General features: G+C 44.8%; 1 protein-coding gene across 4 annotated transcripts in view; it reads right to left on the reverse strand.

Annotated features, from left to right (window-relative positions):
• Positions 1-387: 387 nt before the first annotated feature.
• LOC146785614 (arylacetamide deacetylase-like) overlaps positions 388-26,151 on the reverse strand; it is a 441,998-nt gene continuing 416,234 nt past the window's right edge. The window contains exons 5-6 of one of the 4 annotated variants that reach the window (XM_085634876.1): positions 4,472-4,518; positions 388-1,643 (exon numbers count right to left, since the gene is read on the reverse strand). In XM_085634876.1, the coding sequence (XP_085491002.1) occupies positions 4,512-4,518 (7 nt within the window). In that variant the 3' untranslated portion in view covers positions 388-1,643; positions 4,472-4,511. Of the gene's footprint in view, positions 1,644-2,526; positions 2,574-4,462; positions 4,519-26,151 lie in introns of those variants that run through there. The other 3 variants (XR_014970704.1, XM_085634874.1, XM_085634875.1) reach the window with 3 other exon arrangements.

The following is a 26,151-nucleotide window of genomic DNA, read 5'->3' on the forward strand; positions in this document are numbered from 1 at the left end:
ATGCTGCATTGCAGCGTTATCATTGGCTTAGGGAGCCTGAGATCACGGGTGTTTCCTGGGAGAAGGAAAAACAGTGGCTGGAATGCGACCAGCAGGTAAATTTGCTTCATTCTTTTATTTTCTCAGCCGCCCCTCACCTCTACCTACCACCGTTCCCTACCAGCTGACACTGAGTGCTAGGGGTAGCAAATGGCAAGCCAGGGTTTGCAGCTCCGACCCCTGGCGTCCCCTAAATGACATCTCTGTAGAAAGGTTGAGAAAAAGGGGACAGGTTATTAGCATAATATAGCTTTTTGATAAAATGGACTGATCTGGCCAGATACATTACCTCTGAGTTCACTGCTTGACTGCTAGAACTTTAAAAAATAACCTTTAACCCATTTCTTTAGGCTGCCTGATTTATTTTGACATTTCCTGCTCTTTTTTCACTTTTTCATTTTGAAATAATACGTTTGTAAATAATTGTGTTTACACATTTTTGCTCTAATTCTAAATGTGAGAACATGGTGACAATTGATATATGAAGTGTGTGAAATAAAAACTGTTATTTTTGGATTTCTGGCACTGGACATAAACTGTTTTCTTAATTCATCATACTCTTCTCATACAGCATTCATAATCAACTAATCAAAGTGCATAAATCAACTGCAGGTTTCATGGAAATTGGAACTTGTTACTGCTAGAACTGTTTGTTTATCTTTCCATAAAAACAAATTACCATTTATGATGTTGCTTCTGATTTGAAACTGAACGTAACACATGCATATCGCTAAATATTTCTGTTGCATTTCATTTGGAATCGTTATTCAGTTTATTTCCAATTTTCCCACTTATCCTTAATTTAAGGTCTCCTCTTCAGAATAATATGCAAATGTGTAGCTCATTTCCTTCTTTATTTATTCATTGAACATAATATTTCTGCTGGAAATGTTGTATGTGAACAATGCTGTGGGAGGATTTATATTTAACCCTTTAAGCAGTACTTTGCGCTAATTATATACTTCTGTATGTTGTAATATGTTTCATACATATTTTTACAGGTTCTCAGTCAACCAGTTAATATAGTAATTCACCATTCTTTGTCCCAGAGATAGATCTGTCGGCCAGGTAAAGAATGATAGCATTCCATGGAATGCATTATCATAGTGGTCATGCACAACTTGCACCCCTGACTTTTTGAGTCTTGCAGCATACATAAACCCATCATCTCTTACGACATCATACATACAGGTAAGTATATAAGTTAGTGGTAATTTAGCCAATCTTTCATCATCAACCAACAGAGGTGCTGCTCTTGGATCTGTAATGCCAGGATATTTTTTTAGAAATTCTGATTTTCCGGTCTTAGGGCTGCTATAAACATGATCTTTTTTTAGATCGTCTGTCAAGAGGTTACTCCAATTTGCAAATTTAAGAAGATTGCTGGATTCCAAAGTGATTTGTGTGTTGGATTCCATAGCTTCTCTAAGAGACCTGTCGGTGGTAAAGTATTTGCTCAAGAATCTGGCCGCGCCCCTCCTTCGAAGAAAAGGCATGTGACTGTTGTCGCGAAATGACGGGGTGTCGAGGTCAATGGTCTGCAATGCTGGGTAGATCAACGCTTGCATCTTAGGTTTAAATGTGACATCAAGGTCCTCTTGCAGCTGCAAAAATAGTGACATTTTGAAATTCATTATTGCTTCATGCCTGTTTTCGCTTATTGTACACAGCAAAAATAAACCAAATAGCAATGATGTGTACCAATTGATTGTTATATAATAATCAAAACAGTTTAGAAATCAGATGACACCCTATATAGTGTCTCTGAGAATCCCTTGCATCACTCGAATAAAAACATGCTTCTCTTATTAATATTCTGAAATAATAACTGTGAAGTGATCCAATGTCAAGTATAAAAGCAAAACAGTGATCGGTGGAATGCTTGAATCATTCTCAGCCACTGAATATTACTCTGGTACATATTCCAGTCACAAAACTGAAAGGACACTGTTCCAACAATAGGGTGCAGATAGACACCCATATGCTTAAAGATAAAAAGGGAGAAGATTCTAGGTTCACTGGACCCACCAAATGAGGGGAAGAACGTGTCTTGCCTCTTGTTGCCCTCACACACCCCAAGGGGTGTCATGCTTCATCATCGGGCAGTTGCTCCTCGTTGGGCCGGCGCTGCAATCCCCAACGGGTCCCCCGAAGGGTCACTTTGGCGGAGATCTTTTGAGACATGCCGGATGGTGCATGTGGGTATGTGGGGTGTGGGTCCAAAATACGGGTAACAAAGTGCGTGCATCGTGGTTTAAAATTGACCAAGGGTGGCCTGACAAAATTATAGTGTATAGCAGCACCCTTGTCAGAATAAAAGCTCATAAATCGAGTATCATCCCAAGGGGCACATTTGTGCCGCGGTATCATAGACATGGTCAACATGTTTCACGCCTCTGTTGCCATAAACGGTCGTTGGCGCTTCTTCAGGACCAGGATTGAAGAGTGTAGTGAAGTGCACGTGAAGGAATGTTAAAAGATAAATACCCATTATACATGTCAGGGCGGGTCATTGTACTGCTCCTGATCACAACCTAGAACAGAAAGGAAAAGAAAGAAAGTACATCAGATGTGCATTAGCGTTGCTTAATGCAGCATAGTGTGCCACAGCTGTGTGCGCCACATACCAATGCCCCAAAAAAAGAAAAGAAAACAGCACGAGACCACAGAGGGGTAAGGTATCCCCTAATTAAACACAGGACATGTAAGAAAGGTTCAGGGCCGTAATATGGTGAGCCAGCATTATCAAGGGGCCCACACTGTGGGGAGGAAGAGTACTAGCCCACCCCATAATTAAACTAGGGTACCCTTAGCCCCACCAAATCCCCAGAAGAGTCAATAACCTCCATCAGAGAAACCTACACCTTTCTAGTGGAATTTCTTACCTCCCAAATAAACTGCACTCGCTCCAAAGACTGTGGGCAGTAGACGCCCGCACCATGCCGGGCTAGCAAAAACAGACATTACAAAAGTATGTATATCGATAATAAATATACATCCAAAGGTACGAGCATTAGGCTCAAAGTTGAAAATTAGGTCGCACATCCTCATCGTTCAATGTCTTACTCACAAAATATCACACATGCCAGCGCCCATGCACCTATCGTTTGCCGCCGCCAAGTCAAATGAGCAGCAGTGGCCGCGCGACGGAAGATTTTTAAAGAAAAAACAAAGCGCATAGGTGCCGTGGGCGTGCTCTAGTTCCGGGGTGTTCCTCTGTCCCATATGGGGACGGCGCATGCGTACAAACTGGCCCCAATGCGCATGCGTGGCCGGGGAATGCTAATCCCCAGCGCATCGACATCCCGAGTGGAGACTAATTAACAAGGCAGTCTGAGGGAATACGTTGAGCCACAAACCAGTATACAGGTAACTGCGTACACCGGAGAAGTGTGTGCTTCTATGTGAGCTGGAAATTACAAGGAACGATAAGGGAGCCCTCCAGGGACAGTCTCATTTCAGCGACTTATGTCAAACATTAAAGTACCTTTTATTACTGGTGACTTATTAAACAGGGTGTTGTACCCAAACCTCACACGTGTAAAAATACCAGATCCATGTAAGCCTGTCGTTATAGTAGGAGGTAGGTAAAAGAAGTGGAGGGAAAGGGGGGGAAAAGGGGGGGGGACAAAAAAGGGGGGACGGCCACCAATATTCATACACCCTTAGTAAGTTTCTATAGTGTATCCCTGAGAACCTCCCATCCTGGTGATACCAAGGACTCGTGTGGAAAAAGAGTTGAGAAATAGAAGGGATAGTAAAGATAATTGGTCCCTCGGCAGAGCCGCCGTGTATTAATAATATCAAAAAAAGGGGGGGGGGGGACCTGAGAGCCAGTTAATGGTCCAGTGTCCGTGCTCCCACGATTACATGTAACAAAACTGAAAGGACACTGTTCCAACAATAGGGTGCAGATAGACACCCATATGCTTAAAGATAAAAAGGGAGAAGATTCTAGGTTCACTGGACCCACCAAATGAGGGGAAGAACGTGTCTTGCCTCTTGTTGCCCTCACACACCCCAAGGGGTGTCATGCTTCATCATCGGGCAGTTGCTCCTCGTTGGGCCGGCGCTGCAATCCCCAACGGGTCCCCCGAAGGGTCACTTTGGCGGAGATCTTTTGAGACATGCCGGATGGTGCATGTGGGTATGTGGGGTGTGGGTCCAAAATACGGGTAACAAAGTGCGTGCATCGTGGTTTAAAATTGACCAAGGGTGGCCTGACAAAATTATAGTGTATAGCAGCACCCTTGTCAGAATAAAAGCTCATAAATCGAGTATCATCCCAAGGGGCACATTTGTGCCGCGGTATCATAGACATGGTCAACATGTTTCACGCCTCTGTTGCCATAAACGGTCGTTGGCGCTTCTTCAGGACCAGGATTGAAGAGTGTAGTGAAGTGCACGTGAAGGAATGTTAAAAGATAAATACCCATTATACATGTCAGGGCGGGTCATTGTACTGCTCCTGATCACAACCTAGAACAGAAAGGAAAAGAAAGAAAGTACATCGGATGTGCATTAGCGTTGCTTAATGCAGCATAGTGTGCCACAGCTGTGTGCGCCACATACCAATGCCCCTAAAAAAGAAAAGAAAACAGCACGAGACCACAGAGGGGTAAGGTATCCCCTAATTAAACACAGGACATGTAAGAAAGGTTCAGGGCCGTAATATGGTGAGCCAGCATTATCAAGGGGCCCACACTGTGGGGAGGAAGAGTACTACCCCACCCCATAATGAAACTAGGGTACCCTTAGCTCCACCAAATCCCCAGAAGAGTCAATAACCTCCATCAGAGAAACCTACACCTTTCTAGTGGAAGTTCTTACCTCCCAAATAAACTGCACTCGCTCCAAAGACTGTGGGCGGTAGACGCCCGCACCATGCCGGGCTAGCAAAAACAGACATTACAAAAGTATGTATATCGATAATAAATATACATCCAAAGGTACGAGCATTAGGCTCAAAGTTGAAAATTAGGTCGCACATCCTCATCGTTCAATGTCTTACTCACAAAATATCACACATGCCAGCGCCCATGCACCTATCGTTTGCCGCCGCCAAGTCAAATGAGCAGCAGTGGCCGCGCGACGGAAGATTTTTAAAGAAAAAACAAAGCGCATAGGTGCCGTGGGCGTGCTCTAGTTCCGGGGTGTTCCTCGTTCCCATATGGGGACGGCGCATGCGTACAAACTGGCCCCAATGCGCATGCGTGGCCGGGGAATGCTAACCCCCAGCGCATCGACATCCCGAGTGGAGACTAATTAAGAAGGCAGTCTGAGGGAATACGTTGAGCCACAAACCAGTATACAGGTAACTGCGTACACCGGAGAAGTGTGTGCTTCTATGTGAGCTGGAAATTACAAGGAACGATAAGGGAGCCCTCCAGGGACAGTCTCATTTCAGCGACTTATGTCAAACATTAAAGTACCTTTTATTACCTTTGACTTATTAAACAGGATGTTGTACCCAAACCTCACACGTGTAAAAATACCAGATCCATGTAAGCCTGTCGTTATAGTAGGAGGTAGGTAAAAGAAGTGGAGGGAAAGGGGGGGAAAAGGGGGGGGACAAAAAAGGGGGGACGGCCACCAATATTCATACACCCTTAGTAAGTTTCTATAGTGTATCCCTGAGAACCTCCCATCCTGGTGATACCAAGGACTCGTGTGGAAAAAGAGTTGAGAAAAAGAAGGGATAGTAAAGATAATTGGTCCCTCGGCAGAGCCGCCGTGCATTAATACTATCAAAAAAGGGGGGGGGGACCTGAGAGCCAGTTAATGGTCCAGTGTCCGTGCTCCCACGATTACATGTAACAAAACTGAAAGGACACTGTTCCAACAATAGGGTGCAGATAGACACCCATATGCTTAAAGATAAAAAGGGAGAAGATTCTAGGTTAACTGGACCCACCAAATGAGGGGAAGAACGTGTCTTGCCTCTTGTTGCCCTCACACACCCCAAGGGGTGTCATGCTTCATCATCGGGCAGTTGCTCCTCGTTGGGCCGGCGCTGCAATCCCCAACGGGTCCCCCGAAGGGTCACTTTGGCGGAGATCTTTTGAGACATGCCGGATGGTGCATGTGGGTATGTGGGGTGTGGGTCCAAAATACGGGTAACAAAGTGCGTGCATCGTGGTTTAAAATTGACCAAGGGTGGCCTGACAAAATTATAGTGTATAGCAGCACCCTTGTCAGAATAAAAGCTCATAAATCGAGTATCATCCCAAGGGGCACATTTGTGCCGCGGTATCATAGACATGGTCAAGATGTTTCACGCCTCTGTTGCCATAAACGGTCGTTGGCGCTAATCAAAACAGTTTAGAAATCAGATGACACCCTATATAGTGTCTCTGAGAATCCCTTGCATCACTCGAATAAAAACATGCTTCTCTTATTAATATTCTGAAATCATAACTGTGAAGTGATCCAATGTCAAGTATAAAAGCAAAACAGTGATCGGTGGAATGCTTGAATCATTCTCAGCCACTGAATATTACTCTGGTCCATATTCCAGTCCCCTATGAAACTCCAGGCAGAAACCAGACACATATTTTGTAACACTTTCAGCTAGTATTGTTTTTAGTCCATTAAGATCTGTAAAGATCTTTGTGAATGAAACAAAATTCCCCCCTTCCATATCTGACCTGTTTACATTGGAAATTGTTTACTAATAAATAAATACATAAATAATTGTTTTTTAAATCTACTTTTCTTTTGATTTAAATGTTAAATATCTGGAATGAATATATATCTCTATGGAAAGAATGGTCATATCGAACCATGGCATCCTACATCCGAACTTCGATATTTCTTTGTGCCTTGTATTATTCCTCATATCTGATCCACGCTGTGCCCAGCCTCATTGGTAAAAAACAACAAGCTATTTGTCACACTGAAGCAAACAATTGAGAAGAACTCCAGTATAGATCAGATCCAAAGAACTATGTAGCCGTTGACCTGCAGGATGTTGTGCTTGCACAAGTATGCTTCGAGACCACTCCCAGGCATATTGGTTGCAGGAAAAATACACAGTAGCTGAAATCAGAACCACACAGCCAGCTTGCACCTGGTATCTCAGGATACTAAACAAAGTGAGTCTTGGTCATAAACACATATGGTTCATACTTCTGATGAGCTCATAGAGGGCTGTACTACCTCACACAAGCATTATGGCCCTCTCAAACGTCCAATACATTCCTGCTTTGGTTAGTTCAGGTAAGGAGTGTCTACCTTTTTCCAACAGAGTAATGTTGGAAGAAATTGGGTCACTGTTTGATGGGGATTGAAACCTACTCAAGCAGCAGCCACAATCCTTGTCTGGGTGAAGTCACAAGCAAACGCCAAATTAATCTGTGCTCAACCATCTGGTGGATTGGCACAGAGCAGTCGGGCTTAATTTAGATGCAAAGTGTGAAGTATTTATGCCTCACTTAAAAAGTAATGAACACAGAAATAACCCGACATATTTAGAAAAATAGAGTACATTTTAATGATTGAAATCAGACACAAATACATGGGAACATAAGAAGGCTATCACTTTCGAGGAAGATAAAAACTCTTCAGATTAAAGTCTCTGAAGAGTGATTACCTTTGTGGACCAAATTGAGCATTCGTAGAAGGCAGCTGAATTTGAAGTTGCTTGCAGAAGCTATGAGATTTACTAAATTGAAGAAGATGTATTTGAAATAATTCTGTTTTTTTTCCTCATGGTAGAGATATTGTGATCTGAAACTTTTGAAAATATTCACCCTCAAGTAGGCTTCTAAAGAACTTTGGGCCTAATTAACAAAGGGAACTTACACTTTCAGTAATTGTACTTTCTAGAGTAAACTTAATACTTTTCAGTATTCACAAATTGCTCTTTTGTAGCAGCTTACATTTAGGTAGTACTTTACACTTTTGTGGTATGTTTAGCAATGCAAATGGTCAACCATTGGTACTGCAAAAAACCCTCATAGAAAATAAGGGAAATAGGGACTTACTATGAAATTGTAAGTTACTAGAAAAGTACAGTTTGTGAATACTGAAAAGTAGTAAAGTTACTCAATGGTGTGAAAAACTAGAAAAGTGCAGTTTGTAAACCAGGCCCACAGTTGAAAAGATAACATGGCACTGATGGCTTAAAAGTATCTACATTTTTACTGACTGTGTGTTTCTGAAAAGTTTAAATATGTTATATATATATATATATAGATGTGGATACACAGTGCCAATCACGGACCAACTTATCTTAGTACTAGACCGCTATGCGCCAGCACCCCAATCACCGCGCTATCTACTCGCAGATGCACTGACCATAGTCACCAATATTATCGTGTGATTTGCAACAAAGAACCCAACTAAATAATGACATGAAATACTTACAGGTTTCTCAGGTTTTTTAATTATGAATTGATTAAAATGCTTATTATAGGGCAATAATGTTTTCCTGTATGTAATACGGTTTATATTAATTGCGACACAAATGTATTTCTGAAAGCCATGATTGACTGAGTCTTTTTTCACTTTCACTCCCCGTACGCCGTGACGTGCTCAACACGAATTTGTTTATATACTTCCTGGTTCACCATAGAGGTCATGTGACCAAGGATGCTTGACAGCCGAAACGCGTCTTTTCGCCCCCTCGTGTAAATAAACCTTGATTTTTCAGCAAGACCAGTGTGGCTCGTCTTCTTTCCAAGTGGAACTGTGGGGAGAATTGCTTTGCAATATGTATATATATATATTATCTACTGGTGGTCGCCAGTAGATAGTTATAGTTAGGACCGAGTTCCCATAGGAAATCTGAAAATTCTATTTTGAATAACTTTGGCGCTGGTTGACTTATCTTCGTGAAATTTTCAAAACTAATGGGGCGCTCCGCTCAGCTCATACCCTGAAAGTCTCGGGGTGATTTGTCAAGCGGGGGCTGAGAAAAAAGAGGGGTCCCAAAACGCATTTTCCCCATGCATTTTCCCATAGGACCTTTAGTCGAAGGTACAGCCCGAACGGCTGAACAGAATTACTTGAAATTTGGCAAAGAGGTAGTCCTCAGGTCAGGCATGTGCCTTTTGCATATATGGTGTCAATCTGTTCAGTAGTTCCTGAGAAAATCAAAAGTAAAATCACATGTATATCTGGGCGGAGCCTAACCACACATCTCATCGTGAGATCGGATTGGCTGTCAGCACTTCATTCAAGAAGTGTTGGCAGCCATCTTGGAACCAATATACATGACAGCACCTCATTAAAAAGCATTGCAGTTAATAGAAGGTTTTAAGACTTTAGTTACATTATAAATCATTTGTTGATGGTACCATACTCATTTTAGGAATTGTGGTGTGTTCTAAGGGGATTTTACCATGTGAAAAAGCCTTCTGCTGTGATATCATGAATCATGTTTGAGAGAAAACTATTTTCTCATGCTTTTCCCACAGAGGTTTGGAAGGTGATCTATAAGCTAAACTGAGAGCATATTTTCTGTAAATTCACATTATCCTTCTCAGTCATGTGAGAATGAAGTCTGACATTCTCAGTAAAACATGTACATCCAACAAGGGCAAAGACTGTCAGTTGATTCCTTTGTGTTCTACTGCAGCTCCCCAGAGTGTTCTAAAGAACAACTAGAGCGCTAACAGTCCTACTTATGACAAACGTATGGCACACCTGAAGCCATCTTGGTTGGAATAAAGTGGTAACTCTTAAAACATTTACTTTAAAAAGGAACAAAATGAGGGGGTTCATTTTGCCATAGAAAGTATGATTAGTGGTGCAGAAAGAAAAATTAGGGCACATTTTGAGTGACTTCTCAAATCCTCTTCTATTTCAAAAATTCTGACCTGCAGACTGAAACATGCACTTTCAATACCAGCAGCAGACTTCCCTGGTGAGCAGTAGCGTTACTACAGTGATCTAATAAGCAACTAGAGTGCTAACATTCTGAATTTATGGCAAATGTGTGACACATCTGAATGCCTTCTTGATGGAATCAAAGTAAAAAACTGAAAGTATTTCCTACTGAGGAGACTGTAGTAAATGAGGAAATTAGGAAACATCATAACAAATAAGTCTCCCAAAATGGCCACCAGAGACAAAAGAGCCCAAATGTAGCCCAAATATCACCCAGATGTAGCCCAAGTATAACCCAGTGACAGAATGTCCCAGAGTGTTCTAACGAACAACTAGAGCGCTAACAGTCTTACTTATGACAAAAGTATGGCACACCTGAAGCCATCTTGGTTGGAATAAAGTGGAAACACTTAAAACATTTAATTTACAAAGGAACAAAATGAGGGGGTTCATTTTCCCATAGAAATTATGATTAGTGCTGCAGAAAGAAAAATTAGGGCACATTTTGACTTCTCAAATCCTCTTCTATTTCATAAAAAAATTCTGACATGCAGACTGAAACATGCACTTTGAATACCAATCAATCAATCATGTAGTCTTTATTATCGATTAAATTCATCATAAAAGACAATACAATATAAAATGAATTCCATGCAAATATGAAATAAAAACATTTCTGAAGTAAAAAAACAAGGTAAAAACTAGGTAAAACACGTCACTGGGTGCCTTTATGTCCTGTTTCTAATTATCCAAACCCAGCCTAGAAATTTGGCCACAGCAATTACAATACATTCGCTGGTGTCAAATCTTAAAATTCTTAGTGCCACAAACCCCACCCTAGTGCCCATATTGCGACAAATGGGTTTTAGCCATTTCGCCCGGGGGGCTGCATAGGCCGGGCAGGCGAAGAATATGTGACCAACAGATTCAACACAATCAGTGCACCAGCGACAGGAATCACTCACCTCACCCTTCCAGCTTTTGGTAAACAATCTGGTAGGTAGGGAGCCAACCCTTAGTTGGTGATAGAGTTTCCTGTCACTGGACCTACTAATAATATCCCAGTAGTCTTCTAAAAGTGGGACATTTTTCCACTCAAGGAACCTGCCGGTCAAAGACTCTGCTAGAATTTGGGTTGACTGTTTCTGATATAACTGAGACCAGTAGAGACCTTTAAATACTTTTTTTGGGGGAAAAGGATTATTAGCAGGGTCGGACCATACATTTCCCAGACCCATGTATTCCAGTAGCAAACTAACTTACTTAAACCAGACTATGTTGCCAGAACCCAAAATGGAGCGAACATCCTAGAATACCTTAGCGTAGGGGGCTAATTCCGGGGTTGTCCACAGTCTTCTCCAAAGGGCCAAAGGTTTGAACCGGGCAATATCTTCAATTGAACGACAACCAAGATCCAGTAATAGTGGTTTCACTGGACTTGAACTAGGAAGACCCGTGAGGTTCCTCAGAAATTTGTTTTGCACCTTGACCAAGGGGGATAGATCAGCAAAACCCCAGAGTTCTGCACCATAAAGAATCGCAGAACTAATCCTGGAGTTGTAAATCTTGATTGCTGGGCCTATCCTTTTTGTCTGAGACTGTCTCTGTTCTTTTACCAAACACCCTGAAAGCTGTGCAAACTTAAGAGATATCAATTTGAGGCTTCCAGCTCAGTTTGTTTTCCAGAACAATCCCCAAATAAGTCATAACGTTCGTACGTTCAAGTATTTCATTATTCATCGTAACATGACCTGCCGCGCTTCTTCCTTTGTTAAAAACCATATACTTGGTTTTGGAAACGTTTACTTGCAGATCATGGTCGAGACAAAAGGTATAAAAATTTATTCAAGGCCGCCTGTAACCCCATCTGAGTCTGGGACAATAATAGGGTGTCGTCAGCAAACATGAGCAGTGGGATCTTAGTACCACCCAAGGAGGGGGCGTCAGTTGAAATAGATGAAAAATACTGTACAACTCTATTTATGAATAACAGAAAAAGAGTTGGCGCTAGGACGCACCCTTGCCTGACACCCCGGTTTACTTTAAATTTGTCAGTGACCTGCCCTTGGTTCCCCCAGCGGACTTGGGCGAAATTATCATCATGCAACCTGATAACAATGTTCAAGAGGTCGACGGGCATCCCTAGTCCAGTAAAGCCCCCCATAGTTTTGTCCTGGGAACTAGATCAAAAGCTGACCGAAGGTCAACAAAGGCGGCATACAAAGTGCCGCCACCAAGATAGACCGTTTTCCAGACGATCAATTGAAACCTAAAGACCTGATCAATGGTGCTAATGCAAGATCTGAACCCAGCCTGCAACGGCGATATAATATCCTCCAGCTCAATCCATGACTGGATTCTTGCCAAAATCATCCTAGCGATGATTTTTTGGATCGAGTCGATTAAACTAATCGGGCGATAGTTCCCTGGGCACGAGCGATCACCCTTCTTAAAGATGGGCAATATCTCGGCACCTTTCCATGATTCAGGGATAGCCGCCCCCTTAGCTAAAGCAGTGGCCAAGAAGGCAATGTAAGGTACCCAGTTACTATGATCAAATTTGAAGAGATCCACCGGGACACAGTCAATTCCCGGGGTCTTTCCACTAATCTTACTTAAAGCCATCTCGACTTCATTACAATCGAATGAGAAATTTTGGAGGGTGGACATATCCCGAAAAATTAAGGGGATAGTCTCTTCGGCCAAGTTGGTATCAGAGAACTGGGACTCAAAATGCTCCACCCACGTCTCAGGAAGAACATGGTTTGAGAGAGCCTGCGAGCTCGGGGAATTTCCCCACTTCACAATGTGCCAAAACTTGGTCAGATTTTTTTGTTTACTGGCAACTAAAAGATCATGCCAATGATCGTTATCCCATTCTTGTTTGGCCAGAACTTTGGCCTTACGATAGTTGCCCCTAGCTGTTCTAATATTGACCATGTTTTTAGATTTAATAGCAATTTTTAGTTTGCCGTAGAGCTCTCGGCACAATTTGTTGTACCAATGGTTGCGCTTGGGTTGGATGGATTTCTTTACTTTACTGGGTTTGGAGAAAAGAGCCTTTAGACCCAAAAACAAATTTTCATGGATATGCGTGGTCTCCCCAATTACAGCTTCTTGGTTTTGGAGAGAGTAGAAGGCTTCCAGCGCACCTGTGACTTGCGAACTAATTTCGGCAAGTACAACACTGTCAATGACTACCCTATCCCAATGCACTCTCCGTAGATTATTAGTAAGGAAAGCATCTGCAGTAACTATCTCAGTTGGTTCGTTGCTGCGAACTGTACAAGACAGGATGCTCAATACTAGAGGGTTGTGGTCGCTCTCTGGGTGATCTAAAATCACCACATCATTTAGAGTAGACCAGAACTCCACTTTGAAAAGGGCATAATCAATTCTGCTGCGGCGACGGCCATCATCAAAGGTGTCACTACCATTTTTGTCTGAGTTGGTCCGTCCGTTAGCTGCCATGAAGCCGCGCCCCATACACAAACTCATCCACTGAATGGCATATTCAGTCCACTTCTTGATGGGTGGGAGGTCAAGGGGGGGAATGTTCCAATTAGCATCCACTTCCATAGTGAGTGAATCCCAGGCAGTATTCAGAGGCTCGAAACAGCAGTTCAGATCCCCCACTATTATCACATTAATACCGGGGTTAACTGTTTCCAAAAACCCATCTAATTGCAAAAAGGTATTTGAACCTCGACCTCCAGGTGGACCCCTGTTGTAAACATTGATAATCATAATATCTGGATCATCGTTAAAGTGCATCAAAATTATCAGGAGATCTGGACTGTCTATGCCCAGTTCAGTAAGTCTACACTTGAGGGTTTGCCTGACCCAAATACTGAGACCTCCCGAGGGTCGGCCCCTTACCCCACTGATGGCCCCTTTATGGAAATTAATAAAGCCAGGAGAGTATACCGGGTCCACTGCCCACGTTTCCTGAAAAACCAGGATGTCAAATTTGTCCACCCAGGAAGACCACTCATCTATTGTGGTTTTACTCCTTAGGCCAGCAATATTCCACGAGACCAAGGTAAGGAGGGGGGGTGGTCGTTATCAGCTAGTAATTGAACCTGATGCAAAACCTGGGGGGCAGTGTAATTTGCAATCTTACCGGGAGCTAAGCACTCATGCTCACCAGGGCAAGATTCAATGTACATAAGAGTAGTTCTATCATATCGGGTCATGCTAGCGTGTGGTGCTATCACTAGATCAGTGGATGAAGGGCTTACATAGTTTATACCCTGTGAATCCTCAGGAAAATCCAGAACTAACAGAGGGGGATCTAGATTACTACGGGACACGTGGGAAGGAATACATACAATGTTAGGACACTTGCCGCCAATACCCATGGGTCCCTCCGTAAAACAACTACAAGTTATGTTCCCCAAACAGGCAGAACTTCCGAAGCCATTTACAATTCCACTAGCACGGCCTGAATTCATATTGTTATTAGCCAGTCAATCTACCCCTTCCATACTGCTCAAAGGGCCAAAATAATTAGACAAAGGGAGATGGAAGTCCGATCTAGGTGGACCTCGATGGCCTCTGTTGACCCTTTCCCATCCAACTGGCTGGGCGTAGCGTGTATCACGGGGGGCAATTGGGAAAAAATACCTCAAATCAAAGGTGGATATTCCTCTGGGGCACATGGTGTTGGAATGACAGCATGTGTGCCTCACAACTCTGGGGTCCCTAGAATTAATAATAATGCAATCACCCTCCACATCCTTTGGTTTAGTGCCTAGCCAACTCACCCTTCGTACGAACAGAATTTCTGCACGAAGGTTGGGGGGCAAAGGCCTGTTACCATTGAGCCAGTGAATCACCTTATTCTTGAGCTCACTATGGAGCTCAATCTTGTCTTGGGAGATCCTCGGAACGCCTGACAATATTACTGTATAAGGTAGTGACTCGGGGGGAAGGTTAATACAGGGATGTTTGGAAAGTGATCCATCACACTGGGGATCAATTGGCCCTACTAAATTGTTTGTCTCATTATTGGGAACATTTGTAACCAGCTTGTTTGTCCTACCGACTCCGGTTAATGTATGAGCAACATCCCCAGCAATGTCCAAGACAGGGATATTAACAGGATCTATGTGTGCAGAGTGATTGGGGGGTTTGCTAGCCGGGGTAGGGGAAATGGTGCCATTTGGGGCGATCTTTGCTTTAACAGCAGTTCCAGGAGATGGTATGGTCCTGGGACCTAGCGGGGTCACTAGAGTTTTTTCCAAAAGAGTCGTATTGGCAAGCACGATACTTTCCAACTTCCCAATGGTAGTAATAAGTTGCGTTACTCTCTCGTGTATCGGTAGCAGGAATGATTTTAGCAGTTGCTCGAGGGTTTCCAAAAAACCATTAGGTGATGGGTTAGCGCAAGACTGACTAGATGTGGTCTTGTTGTACGAAGGGCTAACATGAGCTGGAGAGATACTGCGGGAAATAGAAGGTTGGGGTAGTTTGGGTGGAATAGCGGGTTTGGACACTTTGGACACTTTGGCACATCTACCCTTATTTACCACTCCCACACGTTTTCTTTTCCCTGTGATAGGCTGAGACGTGCTTCCCTTGTCCAGAATGACATTAGGTGATTTTCCTGTAAGGGGCAATAGGAGATTAGAACTGGGTTTCACAAAAGGGGGTCTGGACTCTAGGATAGATATGCTATCAGGGGTCGTATCCAGAGTACTATAATTTGTCATGTCCAACCCCGCAATCTCGGTACTAGGCACCGGGACAGAGTCGGATTGAAGCAACCGGCACTCTGGGGAAACAGCTGACATTATTTTACCGAGGGAAGATCTCTTAGCCGTTAAATACATGGACAATCTTTTTTCCGTTAGAATAATTTCGTGCTCGAGGACACGTACTGCTCTGGAGATAAAGTTATCAAGAGTCCCTGATACGGTGCCCCCTGTACTGTCCTGGGCAATCTTTCTCCGTGACCTTAATGATGTCATTTTCTAGTGTAACGTGTGTGCTGAAACTACAACAGCAACAAATATCGACAGCCCTTGAACACACAATATATGGCTAAAACTAACACACGCTTGGTGATGTCACAATATCAAGACAGAGCACCACGGACAAATGTGTAGAGAAAGCACGGGAAAATATCACAAAGTCTCGCTTCAATGGTATACTACCAGGTTCACTGTTGTTAGAGGGGTGGCCCGTCCCTGCCCCGACTGGCCACGAACGGCCACAAACGGTCCCGCCCTTGTCCCGGGCTTCTCCCGGCGTGCGACCTCGCGCGACCGCGTAGCGGAATGCTTTGACTCTTTTATACAAGGAACAGCAGGGGCGGGAAGAGGGCACAGCTGAGCGTGGTTACGGAGCTGCTGGTCCTCGCAGTCCTGTCCGGATTAACCTCCCGCAATCTGTCCGCAGGGCCAAGATTCCGCTCTCTTCACCAGAGCGTATGACACAGAGCGACACCAGTACTGCACGTGAACACACCACACACCCTCCGACTACGAACGGCGCCCGCGAAGCGGGGGCCGTGAGACGTTAAGAGTGCTCACAGGTCGACAGGGGCGGGAAGAGGGCACAGCTAAGTGTGGTTACGGGGCTGCTGGTCCTCGCAGTCCCATCCGGATTAACCTCCCGCAATCTGTCCGCAGGGCCAAGGTTCCGCTCTCTTCACCAGAGCGTATGACACAGAGCGACACCAGTACTGCACGTGAACACACCACACACCCTCCGACTACGAACGGCTCCCGCGAAGCAGGGGCCGTGAGTCATTAAGAGTGCTCAGAGGTCGGCAGGGGCGGGAAGAGGGCACAGCTGAGCGTGGTTACGGGGCTGCTGGTCCTCACAGTCCCGTCCGGATTAACCTCCCGCAATCTGTCCGCAGGGCCAAGGTTCCACTCTCTTCACCAGAGCATATGACACAGAGCGACACCAGTACTGCATGTGAACACACCACACACCCTCCGACTACCGGCTTCACGATGCAACGGTAGCCTTTCTACCAACTCTCCCGGCGCCGCTCGCTCTGCCGCCGCTCCTTTACCTGTCCTTTGAATACCAGCAGCAGACTTCCCTGGTGAGCAGTAGCTTTACTACAGTGATCTAATGAGCAACTAGAGTGCTAACATTCAGAATTTATGGCAAATGTGTGACACGTCTGAATGCCTTCTTGATGGAACCAAAGTAAAAAACTGAAAGTATTTCCTACTGAGGAGACTGCAGTAAATGAGGAAATTAGGAAACTTCATAACAAATAAATCTCCCAAGATGGCCACCAGAGACAAAAGAGCCCAAATGTAGCCCAAATATCACCCAGATGTAGCCCAAGTAAAGCCCAATGACAGAATGTCCCAGAGTGTTCTAACGAACAACTAGAGCGCTAACAGTCTTACTTATGACAAAAGTATGGCACACCTGAAGCCATCTTGATTGGAATAAAGTGGTAACACTTAAAACATTTAATTTACAAAGGAACAAAATGAGGGGGTTCATTTTGCCATAGAAATTATGATTAGTTCTGCAGAAAGAAAAATTAGGGCACATTTTGACTTCTCAAATCCTCTTCTATTTCATAAAAAAATTCTGACATGCAGACTGAAACATGCACTTTGAATACCAGCAGCAAACTTCCCTGGTGAGCAGTAGTTTTACTACAGTGATCTAATGAGCAACTGGAGTGCTAACATTCAGAATTTATGGCAAATGTGTGACACATCTGAATGCCTTCTTGGTGGAACCAAAATAAAAAACTGAGGGGCAGATTTACAAGCCCCTTGCGAGACATTTACACCGCCGTTGCGTCACTTCTGTGACGCAGCGGCAGCGTAAACCATGCGCCATGTTGCGCCTTGCGCCTTATTTACAATGTGACGCATCTAGGGAGATGTGTCACGCTGTAAAGTCCTGCGCTACATTAAACCTGCGTCAGGTTTAATGTATGCAGGGTGGGCGTTCCGTCGGAAAAAGCCTTGGAAAAGTGACGCAGTGAAATCTACAAGATTTCACAGAGTCACTTTTCCGATGCTGCTGCGTCAAAACCCTGCGCCTGCATGAAGCAGGCGTAAGACATGACGCAGCATGTTGGTATGGGCAGCCCCTGAGCATTGCTGGAGTTGCGTCGTGCTTGTGACACGACTCCAGCAATGCGCCGCCCTTATACCATCAGATGCGTCACGCATCTGTTTATCCTTGCGCCAAGGTGCGCTGCATTGTAAATGCGGCGCATCTGTTGTGGCGCAAGGGTAAACTTGCGTGACGCATCTTTCCTGGCGCATCCCTGCTGATTTGCAGGGATGCGCCAGGAAACATAAATCTGCCCCTGAAAGTATTCCCACTGAGGCAGGAGACTGCAGTAAATGAGGAAATTAGGAAACTTCATAACAAATTAATCTCCCAAGATGGCCACCAGAAACAAAAGAGCCTAAATGTAGCCCAAATATCACCCAGATGTAGCCCAAGTATAGCCCAATGACAGAATGTCCCAGAGTATTCTTAAGAACAACTAGAGTGCTTACTGTCTTACTTATGACAAAAGTATGGCACACCTGAAGCCATCTTTATTGGAATAAACTGGTAATACTTAAAACATTTAATTTAAAAAGGAACACAATGAGGGGGTTCATTTTGCCATAAAAATTATGATTAGTGCTGAAGAAAGAAAAATTAGGACACATTTTGAGTGACGTCTCAAATCCTCTTCTATTTCATTAAAAAATTCTGATATGCAGACTGAAACATGCACTTTTAATACCAGCAGCAGACTTCCGTGGTGAGCAGTAGCTTTACTACAGTGATCTAATGAGCAACTAGAGTGCTAACATTCAGAATTTATGGCAAATGTGTGACATATCTGAATACATTCTTGATGGAATCAAAGTAAAAAACTGAAAGCATTTCCTACTGAGGAGACTGCAGTAAATGAGGAAATTAGGAAACTTCATAACAAATAAATCTCCCAAGATGGCCACCAGAGAAAAAAGTGCCCAAATGCAGCACAAATATCACCCAGATGTAGCCCACATGTAGCCCAATGACAGAAGTGTGCAAAACACTTATTTGTTGTGTATTTGCAGTTTTATATAGTGCAGACTTGTCAGGTATTGGAGTGCTTTACATGAGCATTGGTTACATCACACAAGATCAAATTCATTTTGGTTGTAGACATGGGGAGATTAACAGCCTCATGCATCAACAAAGACTTTTGCGATTCCTTAATAGCGATTTTTAAGGAATCGCAATTAAGGAATTGCAAAAGCCTATGCATGTAGGAATCGCTATAAAAATTGCGATTCCTTAAAATTCATTAATTGCTAGTCGCAAATAGCGAGTAGCAATTAAGGAAAGCCGTCCCATTCATTCCTATGGGCCTCCAGGCCCATAGGAATGAATGGGACTCGCAAATTGCTCACGCAATTTCAAGGGTGCAAGGGTGTCCAAATGACACCCTATTGCACCCCTGAAATTGTTCTGTGCACAAATGTTGCACACACACATGCTCTAAGGGCATGTGTGTGCGCAACATGAAACTTTGAAAAATGCACAAAAGTGCATTTTTCAAAGTTATTGCAAATTACCATGAAGTTCAACTTCATGGTAATTTGCTCCCCCTATTAGCAAAATCGCTAATTTTTTAACTTTAATGCATTGCATTTAAGGAATCTCGCTATTTAATTCCTTAAATTCTGATTTTTGCATTTGGTTGATGCATTGGGATTCGTTTTTTTTTACTCGCTAACGGGTGTTATTAGCGATTCGGTATTTTACCGACTGGATTTTGGCTTGATGCATGAGGCTGTAAGTGATTTGACCAGAATCACAGAATGTTGAGCTGAAGCAGAAACTCCAACCTGGTTCCCCAGTTGCAAAGTCTGCAGCTCTGGAAGCAACAAAACATCCTCTCCCCTAGGTGCAACATTTAATCAAGTGGTCAACTGGATACAAAAACATAAAGATTACAAATAATTTAAAAGTTCTTTGTCACTATTTGAAAACTCAGAAAATATGTCCTCATTTTAGTTTTTTAGAGCACTAACCTTAATTTTGATGCAAATAAGACCCTCTCATATATGTAATTTCTAAAGGAAATACTCTAGGTATTACAGTTTTTATTACATCAAGACGACGTCAGGCGTTCCACACTTTTGTAATAAATATAGAATGTTAGCAATCTAGTTGTTCATTGGGATACTGTTGAGAGGCAGAGGCCAGGGGCACGGACTCTGAAAATTGAAGGCAGGTAGGAGAGTGCAGATGCAACAATTTGACCACACTGGGCAGGCAGGAAGGGCAGTGGCAGCACAACAGACTATGGAGGACAGTGGAAAGGGGGGCAGGGGCAATAAACCAACAATACAGGACTGGCAAGAGAGGCTGTGGCAATATAATAGACCATTGTGGGCAGAAGGAAGAGGCAGTGGTAGTACAACCATACATGCCAACAGACCAGTTTCAGCCAGGAAACGTCCAATGTTTTTAAGCTCAAATGGGCTTTATTTGATCTGTCTCCTATCTACAATCTCCTCTTTCTCAATGTAACTCAAAGGGGAAAATCAATACCCCTACATCTCCTCTTTTTCAATGTAACTCAAAGTGGAAAATCAATACCCCAGTTTTTTTTCCAAATCTCCCTCTTACCAAGTTCAAAATGTTCGCAAGTATGGTACATTGGATCATGGTAGGCAGGAGGAATTGGGGTAGGGACATGGACTCGGATAACAGAGGACAGGAGGGACATGGAGAGGTGCACCAAACTGACCCTACAGGGCAGGCATCAGGGTTTGCAGCAGCACAATACACCACACAGCGCATTCGCGGGACGGGAGTACAGCACAACAATCCATAGAAAGCAATAGGGAGGGGACAGGACCATGCACATAGACAACAGAGAACAGAGGGGAAAGAGGCAATGGTAGCTATCTGACCATATTGGACAGACAGGAGAGAAAGCTGCAGCATAACAGACCATAAAGGGCAGGAGGGACGGATCAGGGGCATTACAATGGAACAGACAAGGCAGGAGGTAGGGAATAGGGGTCTGCACATGGGTGGGGGCAAGGGGGCAGGGCAGGAGCATCAAGATGACCATGGAGGTCAGGCAGGATGGGCACTAGAAACAACACACACCATGGAGAGCAACAATGAGACTATGATGGCATACACACAGACCATGGAGGGAAGGTGGGAGGGGGTTAGGGGCAGCTAGCTGACCACACAGGGAAGGTGGGAGGGGCCATGGCAGCACAGAAGACAATGCATGGCAAGCGGGAGGGTTAGTGGCAGCACAATGGCTATGATGGGCAAGAAGGAGGGTGCAGGGGCATGCACAAAGGACTATGGAGGATAGAAGGGAGGGTCGGGACCTGGGCATGGACAAGAGAGTTCAGGGGAAGGGGCCTCACAACAGACCGCGTAGGGTAGGCAGGAGGAGTAATTGCAGCACAACAGACCAGGGAGGGCAGAAGGGTGTGGCAGTAAAATGGACCATGGAGGACAGGAGGAAGGGGATATGGGCATGGCATGTGGACAGGCAGGGTGGAGGTGGCAGGGACAGGTTACAGTCATCTGACAATGCTAGGCAGGTGGGAGGGGAGTGGCAGCTCAACAGAACACTCAGAGTAGATAGGAGTGGCAGGTCCATGGAACATGGTGGGCAAAAAGGATGGAGCAGGGGCATGCACAAAGACATCGGAGGGCAGGGGGGAGGAGAATAGGGGCAGCAAGCTAAACACAGAGGCTAAGCAGGAGGTCAATGATGGGCCATAGATTTGGGCAATGGAGGGCAGGAGGAGTGGACTGGTACATCATGCTAAATGGAGGGCAGTGGCATCACATCAGACCATGCATGGCAGGAGGGAGGAGGCTAGTCCATGGATTCAGACAACAGAGGATAGGGAGGATGTGGATGGGGCAGCAAGCTAACTGTTCAGAGAAGGTGGGTATTAGGAACTTTATTGTTTTTAAAATGTGTGTCTGTGCGAACTACTTAAAATATGAACAAGTTTGCAGCATAATCTCACTTTTATTCAGGAAGAAGAGGACGTTTGTGACTGTGACTCCGTGCTCACTTGGCAGAAACACCCCCTGACCCTCCACCCCCCATCGCAAAATGTAATGCCTGTGAAAAGGGTAGGTGGACACAGTGTTATATAGAACATAGTACTGAGAGCACGATTGAAAATGAAAACTAGATATAGTATATGGTATAAACTATGCACCGAAAAGTGTGATATAAGATGAACTGGGGCGTGAAATATAATATGCAATACATTGTGCGCAATGACAGATTCATTGGAGAGCGCGAGATAGCACAGGCACTAGCGCGTGCTATGCGATATGCGCCTTGGAGTGTAATATGCACAGGGCACTGTTGTGTAACCTAACTAGTCTCTAAAGTTGTAATATAAAATATGTGCTGGGGAGTGTAACGTTGCATATGCACTGTGACATAGATACGGATCCCAGATTCTAATATGTATGGCATAACGCTGTGCGTTATAACATAGGCATCGAGGAAGGCACGTTAGATGGGGTAATATAACCTGTGCGAAGGCAAGTGTGGCATGACATATTCACGGGGTGGTGTTACAGTGCACATGGGCTAGAGAGTGTCATAGCATACGCACTAGCTGGTGGAATACAACACAGAGGTGTGAGGCACTCGGCGGGCACTGGTGGGTGTAACACAGCACTGGGCTCAGACAGGAGCACGCTGTGACTCTCAAGTGAGGTTTGTCTCCTTTCCAGAGAGTAAAATAAAAAGTATTACACATCCGGCGGTGGATGTGTGTTTTATTAACCGTGAGGTGGGTTTCTTGCATAGTTTGGTCGAATTTTTGTCGAATCCCCTTTGAATGGCTTGGTGTGCATGTATATTAAATGTGCCCGTCAATAGCTACCCATGTTTGTATAAATAAACAACAAGGGTGTCTACTTGGAGAGTACCCACCGGCGGCGGCGCCGGGATTAGGCACGGTAGGGCATCAGACACGTCAGAGCTTTACTAGCGGTGTAAATACATTCCATGTGGATTCATTCTATGCATAGTCGCCTTTTAATTAATATCACGCAAATCGTCATGGTGATAGGTACATACGGTTTGTCCAGCATGTCCTAGGTTTTTCTATAAATATATATTTTTTAAAAATATTAAAAAACAAAGACCGGCCCCGGGGGATGGGGTCCCTGGGGCCATAAGTGGCCTGAGGAGGGGGGCAACGCAGCCCCCTCCTAAAGAATAATAAAAAAAAAAAAAGTCCATGACCCGGGGGTTGGGGTCCCCGGGGCCGATTAAGGCCTTGGGAGGGCAAAATTTATTTTTTTCAACAAAACAAATTAGGGTGCAGACCCTGGGGGATGGGGTCCCCAGGGCCAGTAAATTAGAAAAAGAAGGGGGGCCTCACAGCTCTCCTTCTTAAAAAACTAAAAGACCGGCATCGTGCCGGAGGCCACGCCCCCTCCTTGCAGCACTCTGCAAACGCGCCCCCTGGCCAGTTGTAAGTTGGGGAATGAATTCCCCTTCAATACTGAGGGTCCCTGAGGGCCAACTATCCCAACAGGTATCTCCAGTATGCGCCAGGGAGCTGCGTTGCAGACAGGTGTTCTGAGGCCACGCCCCTTTTTACACCTCTATGCAACGCAGCTCTGTGGCGCTTACTGGAGGTACCTAGTGGGCTAGTTTGACCCTAGGGACCCTTAGGATTCAAGGGTACTAAATCTCAACTTAGAACGGCCACAGGGCGCGTTTACACAGTGGTGAAGGGAGGGGACGGGGCCTGAGGTGACGTGTGCAAACACGCCCTGTGGCGCATTTTAAGTTGGGGAAATAATTCCCTTTCAATCCTGAGGGACCCTGGGGGCCAACTAGCCCACCAGGTGCTTCCAATAAGTGCCACTGCTCTGCGTTGCAGAGAGGTGGTGCAGGCCGTGCCGCTTTTTACACCTCTCTGCAATGGCGCTTACTGGACGTACCTAGTGGGCTATTTTGCCCCTAGGGATCCTCAGGATTCAAGGGGACTTAATCTCCCAACTTAAAAAACGGCCACAGGGCGTGTTTACACATAGTGGGGAAGGGAGGGGACGGGACCTGATGTGACGTGTGCAAACACGCCCTATGGCGTGTTTTAAGTTGGGGAAATAATTCCCTTTCAACCTGAGGGACCCTGGGGGCCAACTAGCTCACAGGTGCTTCCAGTAAGCGCCTCTGCTCTGCGTTGCAGAGAGGTGGTCCAGGCCGTGCCTCTTTTTACACCTCTCTGCAATGGCGCTTACTGGACGTACCTAGTGGGCTATTTTGCCCCTAGGGACCCTCAGGATTCAAATGAACGTAATCTCCCAACTAAAAACGACCACAGGGCGTTTACACAGTGGTGAAGGGAGGGGACGGGGCCTGAGTTAACGTGTGCAAACAGGCCCTGTGGCATGTTTTAAGTTGGGGAAATAATTCCCCTTCAATCCTGAGGGACCCTGGGGGCCAACAAGCCCACCAGGTGCTTCCAGTAAGCGCCACTGTGCTGCGTTGCAGAGAGGTGGTCTAGGCCGTGCCCCTTTTTACATCTCTCTGCAACGCAGCTCTGTGGCATTTACTGGAGGTACCTCGTGCTCTAGTTGGACCCTAGGGACCCTCAGGATTCAAGGGGACTTAATCTCCCAACTTAAAAACGGCCACAGGGCGTCTTTACACAGTGGGGATGTGAGGGGACGGGGCCTGAGGTGACGTGTCCAAACACGCTCTGTGGCGCATTTTAAGAGGTAGTTTTAATCCCCTGCCCTATTATATACTAGGGGCTTACAGAGGAGGTCATGCTGATCACAGGGGGACCCCAACGTATAGTGTTCCCTAGTGTATGTAGTTGTTTTCACTGTATTCTGAGTGTCTTTTAACATAGCACTGGCTCCATGACTGGTTAGTCAGACTCAGTTACCACCAGTATCCGTCTGAAAAAGATGAGGATACAGGATGATTTTGCAACAAGGCTTATTTCTGCTCTTCTGTTTGTTCTTTCTGCACGTTATCCTTCTTCCTTCACTTTTCTTCGTCTTTGAGGACTTCAGTTGCTTCTTTCTGCATTTCTTTTTTTTCTTTCTGTGCGTTCTTTCTTCTTTCTTCACATGTCCTATCTCTGTAGGCATAGTTAGAAATTAGCATTTATTTATTTATTTATTTTTTGATATTTATAAAGCGCAGCATATACCCTAGGGCGTCTTGGCGCTAAGAAACCAGTTACTTGTGGTGAGAAACGTGGGGATGGAGAAATCATTGATCGAACAGCCAAGTTTTTAGGAGCTTACGGAAGTGAAGGAGGGAGGGGCTCTGCCTGATGTTTAGGGGTAGAGTGTTCCAGAGCTTTGGGGCTGCCACCAGGAAGCGTCGATCACCCCAGGATACCGTCTTTGTACGAGGAATGACCAGTTGGCCGAGGGTGGCTGAACGTAACGTTCTGCTAGGTTTGTACGGTTACAGCTGCTCTTTCAAAAAGTAAGGTCCTTGATTATTGAGCGCTTTGAACACGATACAAAGGGACTTGAAATGGATTCTGTTTCGAACGGTGAGCCAGTGGTAATCCTTTATGCTTCTTGATATTGATTCATATTTTGTTTTTCCTGAAAGCAGGCGTGCTGCTGCGTTCTGGATAGTTTGTAATTTGGTTATTACTCTGGATTGAGCGTTAAGAAAGAGGCCATTGCAGTAATCCAGAGCGGAGAATACTAGGGAGGTGACCAGAGTTTTGATGGCAGACTCCGGGAGAAAAGGTCGAATTTTTCTGATCATCTTTAGTTTTAGATGTGCTGTGGAAACTGTTTTATTGGCGTGATCCATGAAGTGTAAACCTTCATCTAAAACGATACCGAGGTTCCTAACTTTGGCGGTTGGAGTGGGAGGGGTACCGAAGGCATCTGGCCACCAACTTGATGGCCAGGCTGGGAGAAGAGGTCCAAATATGACCACCTCAGTTTTATCTGAGTTTAATTTGAGGCAATTAGTGGCCATCCATTCTCCTATGTCGATAAGTCCCTTCTTACATTTTTCAGCCACTTGATCTCCGTCACTTTTGATTGCCAGTACCAACTGGGTATCGTCGGCATAGGAGGTTAGGCTCATCCCGTGTGCTTTGATGGTTTTAGCAAGGTCCGACACATAAATATTAAAAAGTGTCGGACTAAGGGATGAGCCTTGAGGAACTCCGCAGGGAGATGAAAGTTGTGCCGATTGAAATGGGCCTAAGATGACAGCCTGCGTTCTTTTGGCTAGGAAGGAGGCAATTAGATTTTTAGCGGAGTGGCAGATTCCAAATCCCTCGA

The sequence above is a fragment of the Triturus cristatus genome, chromosome 11 (genome assembly GCF_964204655.1).
Source record: "Triturus cristatus chromosome 11, aTriCri1.1, whole genome shotgun sequence".
NCBI lineage: Eukaryota > Metazoa > Chordata > Amphibia > Caudata > Salamandridae > Triturus > Triturus cristatus.